The sequence below is a fragment of the Chamaea fasciata genome, unplaced genomic scaffold (assembly GCF_029207755.1).
Source record: "Chamaea fasciata isolate MVZ Bird 193981 ecotype frontalis unplaced genomic scaffold, bChaFas1.0.hap1 SCAF_2, whole genome shotgun sequence".
NCBI classification, from domain to species: domain Eukaryota; kingdom Metazoa; phylum Chordata; class Aves; order Passeriformes; family Sylviidae; genus Chamaea; species Chamaea fasciata.
Genome location: NW_027094087.1, coordinates 30,226,562 through 30,236,114, shown reverse-complemented (window position 1 = coordinate 30,236,114; position 9,553 = coordinate 30,226,562). Strand labels below are relative to the sequence as shown.

General features: G+C 47.1%; 1 protein-coding gene across 1 annotated transcript in view; it reads right to left on the bottom strand.

The window, feature by feature from the left end:
- Nucleotides 1-2,325: 2,325 nt before the first annotated feature.
- MYO7A (myosin VIIA) overlaps nucleotides 2,326-9,553 on the bottom strand; it is a 62,097-nt gene continuing 54,869 nt past the window's right edge. Inside the window, exons 41-48 of the mRNA XM_066175562.1 lie at nucleotides 8,255-8,368; nucleotides 7,115-7,202; nucleotides 6,245-6,351; nucleotides 5,867-6,052; nucleotides 4,875-4,991; nucleotides 4,316-4,399; nucleotides 3,664-3,783; nucleotides 2,326-2,957 (exon numbers count right to left, since the gene is read on the bottom strand). Coding sequence (XP_066031659.1) covers nucleotides 2,868-2,957; nucleotides 3,664-3,783; nucleotides 4,316-4,399; nucleotides 4,875-4,991; nucleotides 5,867-6,052; nucleotides 6,245-6,351; nucleotides 7,115-7,202; nucleotides 8,255-8,368 — 906 coding nt within the window. The 3' untranslated portion in view covers nucleotides 2,326-2,867. The remainder of the gene's footprint in view (nucleotides 2,958-3,663; nucleotides 3,784-4,315; nucleotides 4,400-4,874; nucleotides 4,992-5,866; nucleotides 6,053-6,244; nucleotides 6,352-7,114; nucleotides 7,203-8,254; nucleotides 8,369-9,553) is intronic.

Sequence of the window (9,553 nt, the reverse complement as noted above, 5' to 3'; positions counted from 1 at the left end):
GGGACTTGGCTGTGGTTCCCCAGCCCCCGCCTATAATATCCATTGGGAAAAGCCACCTCAATGCTCTTTGATCCATGTATCTAGCTGCTGCTTGGCCAGCATGCTCTGGTAACTCCCTGTACTCACCCTCCTCATTCTCAGAAGCCTTGCCTAGGGAGAGCCTGGCCAGTTAGATCTGTGATTTCCTTTAATGCCTTACACTCTGTCACATCTCAGCTGCAATTTTCGTTGCTTCACAGCTAGCAAGGTCTGGCAACCTTGTTAAGCACATGGCTGGTTATCTGACTCCCTCACCCAACACTTCCTACATGCAGTGATTAAGCTCAAAACTGACTGGAAGATTCAGCCCTTGTCATAGAGGACAAGCAATGGAAACTCCCAGAGTCCAGTGTTTTTTACCCCAAAAGAAAAGATTTCAATTAATTTCCAGTCTGAGTACAATGATGGTTTGTTCCCCCTTTCTGGACGCTCTCATCAGGAGTTGCACAGTGCAAGGAGAAGTCTTGTCCACAGTAAGAACCCAGGAGCCCTGATCTCACCCTTCTCCCTGGAGATGTCACCACAACTGCACAATGCAGAACAGCCTCCCACAAGCCACTTGATGCTTTTTAATTGGAGTATTTCACTTGGACATATGTTTTTTAATGTTACATTGCTTGGTGTGAATACAAAGAGGCCAGCAGATGCCAATACATAAGACACACAGGTACACACACAGAGTCCCAGTCCTGCCCAAAATTATGGGGGTGCATGGGATGCCAACAGAGCTGTAAGTGGAGGGATAAGCGTGGTGGCAGGGGAAAGACGACCCAGGACAGCTCTGGAAAACACTGCCGTGCTGCATCGTCTGTCGAGTATGCAGTGGGTGCCAGGGATGGCTAGAGACTCAGAAAAAGCAGTGATGGTGTGGTGATGATAGGCATGTGTCTAAGGACAGGTGGGATCCCTGGGACAGCTGGATCATGGCAGCTGGGGAAGGGAGAGAAATGTCAGAGATGAATGGTGAGAAGGCAGCTGGGCTCCCAATGTAGCCTTGGTTGGTGTAACCAGAGTGCTTTGGGTAGGGGATGATGGAGGAAAGAGATCTCATAGCAGCCCTGTCTGGCTGGTGGATGCCTCTGTGCAGCATCTCATTCGCTTTGATGGAGCAACCAAAGTCGTAAGTCTCTGCTGCGTCCCACTTGAACGTCACACTCCTGGAGGTCTGGTAGGCAGTGCTGCCAATTCTGCCTGGCACACAATGGTGGTGGAGACCTGAGCCCAGCTGAGCTTAATAGAGCAGCACATGACACCCCACAATATGGACCTCTACTAAAGCAGTCAAACCCAGCCCAATGCACAGGACCGAGAGGCCTCAACATCAACTGATATCCATGCAGTGTTAGTTACACCAACACCAAATCTTGGTGGACAATTTCCCCTCTCTTGATATCCCACACCCAGCCATATTCCTTTGAAGCCTGGATTTTGGAAGGCACCCCCCCAGGCTTCTCTTCCTGCATCCTCTCAGACACAATGTGGTTTCAGCCTTCTGTCTGCCAGCAGGTCCCACCTCTGCTCCAAAGTAGGGTCCGCACTGTGCGGCATTAGGTGGCAGCTGAGACAAACAGCCAGCAGATGAGTACAGCCAATCAAAGGTAGAGAAAAGCCCACCAAAATCAAGGGTCTACCCTTGCTGTGAGCGGTTCAGATCCAGATAGGACTCAAGAAGAGCTGCTTTATACAGAAACACACACAAAGCGCAATAAAATAATCAGCTGGTACAAACCCGACGGCCAAGTTCACGTTTGAATTACAGCCCAACATAGGCTCGGCTTCAGTCTTCCAAGCATGGGGTGTTCAAAACCTCTATATCCATGTTGAAATTTGCTGTAAAAGTCCTCCCAAGGTTAATTTTTCTGGACACAGGGAGCAAAAGGAGATAATTCATTTTCCAAGCTTTGCTTTCAGCTGAGCCCTTAGCTTGGGAAAGATGTGCCTTACTCAGCCTCTGGCAGTCATGGCTCTTGGGGAATCTCTGGGCAAGGAATTGTTCTGAAGGTTGCCCTCAGCCCCGAGTCAGCATCCAGATACCGGCATGAAATACAGGATTTTTTTTTTCCTTTTTAATATTTTAAAAAATAAATAGAAGAAGAAACAAAACTTTAAAATTTGTTCTTTAAATATTTCCAGCATTGCACGGATAGCACTTTAGTACTCTAGCCTGTTCAATCAGTAGTTTGTTTATTCTGATTCCTAGTTAAAATGTGCTCTTCCCAGCCTGCTTTTTCTTTCTGTACATCTTAAGAACAGAGTATTCTTTTGTAATGACAGAAAAACAAGCCCTTCACTGTTCACTGGACATCTTTCCAGCATGGGTCACGGCTGTTTTATTCCTCTTCAAGCCTGAAATTCCCAGGACTTCACCAAAAACCTGTTAGCATCTTAACAGCTCTCATATTTAAGAAAAAAAAAAACAACAAATGAAAACAAAGCAAGCCACACGCACACACACACACACACACAAACAAATCCTCTTCCAAGAGCCTTTGTGATGCCAACCAATGGGTTCAGGCAAACCTCTTGCTGGAGTGTCTTTGCCTTGGTCACTCTCTGAGAGCAGTGGTGTCCCCTGGAAATCTTTGAGGTGTAGGATTGAGTTGGGATGCAAGGTGAGGAAGGTGAGTAGGAGGTCAGAGATAGTCATCTTCGCTGGAAGGGGAAGTGGGATTAGAGCCCTCAAGGTCAGAGTCCAGTGAACTCCCTGATGGTGTTCGGCTCATCTTCCACATCTGGGAGGCAAAGGTTCTTGCCCAGCTGCATGGGTATCCCACAGCCCTCAGCTGGTGAATTAGCCCCATGACCACGTGCCAGTGGCTTCTTGCAGTTCACTTGCTACCCTTTGCACTCCTCTGTTTGCTCATGGCTGTCAGCATCTGGCTGATGTATGAGGTCAAAAGATCATCCATCTTGTACCCCTGAGGAGGAGAGGGAAGATGTTACCAGCCTCAAGAGCACAGCTTACGGTCTCTAGCTTGTGCCTCCTGAACAGATTGGCTACCAGCTCTTGACTTTCAAATTTTCAGGTTCATTTTGACCTATTCCACCATTCTCCTTGGGTGAAATGTCACCACCACAAGGAACACTGTCCAAACATAATTTGCAATGTTGAGATGGAGGAACTCCCTATCTCAGGATGCCACTGAGGCTAAGGACATAGGGAGCTTTGGATAGGACAAATTTTCAAATGGCTCACAAAATACTGAATGCCTCAGATTAGTAACAATTAATCCAGAAGGAATTTTTGGGCATTGGGTTTGAGATAGTCTAGGAGGAGGTTTATTGCTGTGATTGTTACTAGGGTCAAGTTAGGTAAATGATATTGGTTAAAGGGCTCAAGAGTATCCCTTGAGCCCATATCAGCTTTAATGTGTATTTCAGTCCAGTGATAGGGAGCAGTACCCATGCTCCTGACACAGCAACATCCCAAGCACCTTAGACTTGCTTGTTCGTTGGATGATGGACAAAGTGAGAGCCCTGATTCATTGAGCAGAGCCACAGGAAATTAAGAAGGATAAAACTGTATCAGCGGCTCTTCTGAGAGACCACTTTCAGCCCAGAGAACCCCTGGGACAAAATTGGCTGCTGAAGTCAGGATTTGATCTAATCTTTAATGCTTCTTACCAAGGAGGTCTCACAGAGCAGCTTGCTTCCTCTCACCAAGTTGCCAATGGTTATGTGGAAATAGGTGTTGCCACTGCTCCAGTTGGAGATCTTGGTGAAGGGGTGAGTGATGAGAATATCCTGGTGGGAACACAAAACTGGCATTCAACATGCAAGAGAGCCTCAACTTCCATGAGGGGCTGTGGACACTTCTCATGTCCCTGTTCACTTTCCATCACAGCAGGCCAAAGATGTTTACTGTGATGAGACGCATGGGAATGGCAGTGAGATCAAGACTCCAGATCCTCCACAGCTTGTGAAGGACTGCTACACTAGAATGACCATGCAGGTAGTGAAAGTAACTAGTAAGATCTCATTTACTCCAACTCCTGTCCTATTGCCTGTGAAAGGATTAAGGAAGGAATGTGTGCATTCTCCAGGTACAGGGCCCTAATAGTTGATGCTCTCAATCCACATTTTGTTGAGTAAGTCTGGGCTGGTTCTCTGCAACAGTGAATTTCTGCCTCCAGAAAATTTTCTCTGTATCCAACCTTTCTAATCTGGCTTAAAGAGAACTCACTAAGTACTGAACAACACACTCTTTGGAATGTCTTCCATGAGGGCTTGGGGACTGGGCTCAGGAGCATCTGGTGAATACCCAGGTTTTGCTTACCTTGGTTTTGGGATCAATGAGGCTGACTCCATGCTTATTGATGGCAATTAGAAGGATTTCTGGATAATTTGGCTCTGTAGTTTGCTGTTGGAAATGAGATGAACTAGTTAGGAGATGTGTGAAGCAAAACCAGACCCCTTCCTATTTCCTCTCTCCCTGTCTTCTCCTGACAGCACTTGCTTCTACTGTCCTTGATGGAACTCTTAGTGCCATGGTGGATGGCTTGGATTCGGTTTGTGGTGGGTACAGACACATCCCTTGGAAAACCACAGGTTTCCCTTTGCCTTGGCAAAACAGAAAAGAGCTCTTGTGTGCTCAGCAGCACAGATGTGGGAACAGCCCCAACAACTGAGATATGCTGAAGCTCTGCAATGTTTCTGTCTGTGTAAAGAGGCAGGGCAGCAATGAACAAGTGTATTTGTCCTCTACTGATGAAGAGTATTACATTTTTCCCTGTTTCATCAGGATTGTCCCAGTCTGGTTCAGATCTGGAACCCCTCTGTGCTACAGGGCTCCTGATCTTGGCTAAAAGCTGCCAGAGAACCCCCAGGGCAGTTACCTTCACTTCAAAGAATGCTGATCCAAATGTAGGCCACTTGAAGATAATCTTTAGAAAGGCAAGCTTGGCTTCTTCTCTTGTTTTGCCCGCATGTTTGTTGTAGTATGCCACGATGGACTGCAACAGAGAACACAACAGAGATGGAGGGTTTGCAGTACCTGACACCAGGGATGTTTGCAGAGAAGGAGCATCAGTTCCACAATGATAGACTCATAGAAGAGCTTGGGTTGGAAGGGACCCTTGAAAAGTCATCTAATCCAACTCTCCTGCAGTGGGCAGGGCTGCCTTCCACTTGAGCAGGTTGCTCTGGGTCCTGTCCAACCTGACTTTGATGTTTGGTTCTAGCCTCTGTTCCAATAACACTTCAGAAAAGTACTGGTTGGTCACTGGAGCAGGGCCTGGAACCAAGTCAGGTCCTTTTTAGGTAAGCTGAGCTGGTGACTCCATTAAAGAGATTATAAATTTTGATTATCCAATTTATGCAGCAGACGAGACTGAGAGACCTTCAACCCAGAGATGCTCATATCAGTCAGGAAACAGAAAGGACTTATCAGACTATTTCTTGACAGTGAGACACCTCTAATTGTGAGACACACCTAATATTTTAAGGCTAGATCTGTTTGTACCTGTGTCACAGTTCTCCCTGTGTAAAGCAGGAAGAATTACCCCTTTATTCAGTGGTCTGCATTAAATGACAGACCACCTCTTCATGAGGCCATCTCTTAGCATGTTTCCTTCTGGCTTTGCATCCATCACTACAGCCACAGTCTAAGGACAAAGAAAACCCAGGGCAAGGCATGTATATGTGAACATGCATGTCCAATTTCTCCTCTTAGTGGTGCCAGGGAAGCTGAAGCTCTGGTAAGGCTCAGGAAGGACCAGGTCTCACTGATTCTGGCAGTCCAACCTCAACACTGAATGTCAGACAAGTCACCTGAGAAACTGGGCTTCTCCCATCCAGGTCTGGCATATGAATCAAGCTGCTGATTTACCCTTTTCCAGTCATCTGGAGAGAGTTGCCGGATGAGGTCCTGAGGCACCAGCTCCTTCAGGAGTTTGGGGATGCTGGGGAAATAGGACTTGTCATCCTCAAACTTGACCCGGTAGATGAGTGCCGCCAGCTGCAGGACCTCTTCCCGTGAGCACTTGTGGTAGCCACGCAGGTACTTTGGTAACTCCTGCATGGAGGAAAGAACAACAGAAAGATAGGGAGGATGTCTGTGGACCTTCACCTCCTGATGTTAAATGGAGTTTGTGGAGGTATCCAGCCCCTGGCTAAGAGGCTGGGAACATCTGCAGATGGACAAGTCTTCGCAATCTACTCCTAATCCCTCCCAAGTCTTCACTGCTATTGCAGAGTCCTGGCGCACCTGGTAATAGTGGAAGATTGAGTCTGCCATCGAGTCTTTTCCAGGCATTGTGTTGGTCCACAGTTTTTTCATGAAGAACACTTGGTAGGTGAGGGAAGGCACTATACCTGTGCAAGTGAAGCAAATATAAAAGCGATGGTGTGAGCATCAGCTGACAATCGGTGTCTGCATCCAGCAGTGCCCAAGTGCCATCACGACCTGCAGGGACAGGGCATTCACAAGGCCAGCTGGGCTCTGAATTTGCAGAACAAACCACGTCACTGCTGTGCAAAGCTTTAACAAAGTGGAAAAGTGTCTGAGTTCACTTATACAACTGTACTTCATTGATAATACCCATGCCTAACACAGGACAGAGGAGTTGTACTCTGGAGGCACCTGTGCCTTGCAGCCACTGGTAAATTCAGCAGGGCTGCAGCCAGTTCCACTTTGGATGTGGTCAGTGAGGTGACATGAATCCCACCAATGAAACCTTCCTGCAGGCACTTCTCACAGGGGCTATGACTAGCCTTGGAACAGAGGTTTTGCTGTTCCTGGATGGACCACCTCCCAGGTGATGTCCCCAGGGATGGTGCAGAGAGCAACACCCCCAATCAGTGTGGCCCAAGAGATCACAGAATCACTGAGGTTGGAAAAGACCTCTAAGATTGAGTCCAACCATTAACCTTACACTACCAGGAGAACCACTAAACCATTGCCCCTAGGCACCACATCTACATGGTTTTGAACACTAGAGGACAGTGATTCCACCACTTCCATGAACAGCCTGTTCTGATGCTTGTGGCAGACTATGTGGTCAATCTTGTTTGAAAGGGCTGAAGGGCTGTAGGAAGGCTATGTGTGACCCATATTGAGAAAAAAAGTCATCATTACCATCTTTTGCTGGTCTTGCTTTCTTTATCCAGTCTGTCAGGTGTCTCACAAAGTCAAAGAAAAAATCTCCCTCTGGCACACTGATGACCTGCGGGGGCGACACAGCACATAGTCACGAAGGCTGAGCAATTGAATCATACAATAGGATCACAGAATATCCTGAGTTGGAAGGGACCCAGAAATATCATCAAAGTCAATCTTATGACCCTGCATAGGATATCACACCATGTGCCTGACAGCATCGTACAAATAATCCTTGAACTCTGTCAGGTTTGGTGCCACGACCACCTCCCTGGGGAGCGTGGTACAGTACCAAACCACCCCTTATGTGAAGAATCTTTTCCTAGTATCCAACCTACATGTCCCCTGGCACAGCTTCATGTCATTCCCTTGAGTCCCATCTCTGGTGACTCCAGAGAAGAGATCAGTGTCTTCCCCTCCTCTTCCCCTCCTGAGGAAGTTGCAGACTGCAATGAGGTCTCCTCTCAGTCTTCTCTTCTCCAGGCTGAAGAAGCCAAGTGACCTCAGCTGCTCCTCACATGGCTTCCCCTCAAGGACCTTAACCATTGTCACAGCCCTCTCTAACAGCTTTGTTTCCTTCTTATATTGTGGTGTCCCAAACAAGTGGCAAGACTCCACAGGCAGGGTTGGCCATTGCCCAGCCCATCTCCTGTAGCTATTGCTCACTGCTTTGTACTTCTTACACTGATGTGATATAAACTGCTGATGTGAGAAAGCCAATGCCAGCACCTTGCTTCAGGCTCTGTCTCTAATTTCACCCATTACTCCTTATTGCAACTTGTTTCACCACAACACATCCTTTCCCTTCCTGATGACTATCTCCATGGATTTCTCTCAGTTGCCAGAAGCAGCTCTAAGCTGTACATTTTTCTTACTTAGTCCTTTCTTATAAACCCAACTCAGCAACAAGCTAAGTTTGTCTGTCTGTGTTTTATGTCCTTTGGGGTGACTGCTGTAAGCCAGGACTGTGGGACTGCAAACCTCACCTCTATCAGGTCAGATATGACTTACAAATTCTTCTTTTAGAGAAATGCTTTCACATGGCTCTGGCTCCACTAATGTGTAGCCACTGGCAAGCAGTTTGTCCCAGGTACCTCAGCCTCTGGGTGGGTCACTCACCTTGTCAGAGATTTTGACAAAGAGGCTGAAGCCTTCAGAGGACTTCAGGAGCAGCCTGTTGGAGATGTTCTGGCAGAAGTCCTTGGCTTTTGTGCTGGATTCCACCTCAAATGCCTACAAAGAGATGAAGATCACCACTGCTATCTAAGGGCTAATTTCCACTTTGTGGTCTCTTTGAGGAGCTCCAGGTGCACATACACAGAGAAGTTTAGATGCCCACCACCAGTGAAATCTGTGACATTGTGGACTGGGGCTTCAGGCATTGGAAGGGATGTCTGCAGAAGCTCTGTCATGCTACTGCTCTAGCCATTGTGCTTTGTGATGCTGTATCTATATCCTGTGCTGGCTTATCCAGAGCTCTCCAAGCAATGCAAGAGATTTTTCTGATCTAACAGTGAAGAGTCAGAACTATTTGTTTGAGAGAAGAGGAATGGGAAAGACAGAGTGAGAGACCTCCAGGCTGATTTGTCCCAACTGCCTCTCCAGTGATGATAAGGAAGTCAGATGCCTGGCTTAGAACAGGTCTAAGCCAGATGTCTGGTGTCTAGCTGCCTGAATAGAGGGAAATTATTCCTGTTTTATGGATATCTAAAGGAAGAGATGATTAAGGTCTCTCCCATTTATATGCACATCCCAGTTCTGGTTTTGCCTTTTGAGCTGTGCTCAGCATTTACATTGCCTCAGTTTTGCTCTGCCCATTTAATGAGATTAAGCTCATAGCAGTTTAAGGAACTCAAGCTTCTGACCACCACATGCACAACTGAACCACCAAACTACCAGGACCCAAGTTCCACATCCCATGAGAGTTTTATCTGGGGTTCAGTGCTGCTAATGCTCAGCAGCACTTCAGTGCAGATGCACGTTGTACTGGAATAATGCTACTCTGCCCCTCCACCTGGTGACTCCCATGGCCAAATGGGTCACAAAAACCCCATCCAAGTGTAGAAGTCCCCACTGCCTCCTACTGGCTCTCACCCAGATGCATGTGTATGAAGCAGTGTCATGCTCATTGCTGGTCATGTAGGAAAAAATACTCAAAGTGATGAGAAACCCCAAGAGTTCTTTCAACTCTCCATTACAGATAAACAAGGGCACTCACAGCATGCTGCAGAGGAATCATCCTTTTCCTTCCATGGGTGTGGACTGTTTCACAAATAAACGCATTTGGAAACACAGAAATTTAGTTGTACCCGAGGGTATGAGGGAAGAGAGAGATGGGAGCCTCACAGGAAGACTAATCAGTAGGTGAGAGAGCAGTATCTGCAAGGACATGCCTATCTGCTCTGGCATCAATATGAC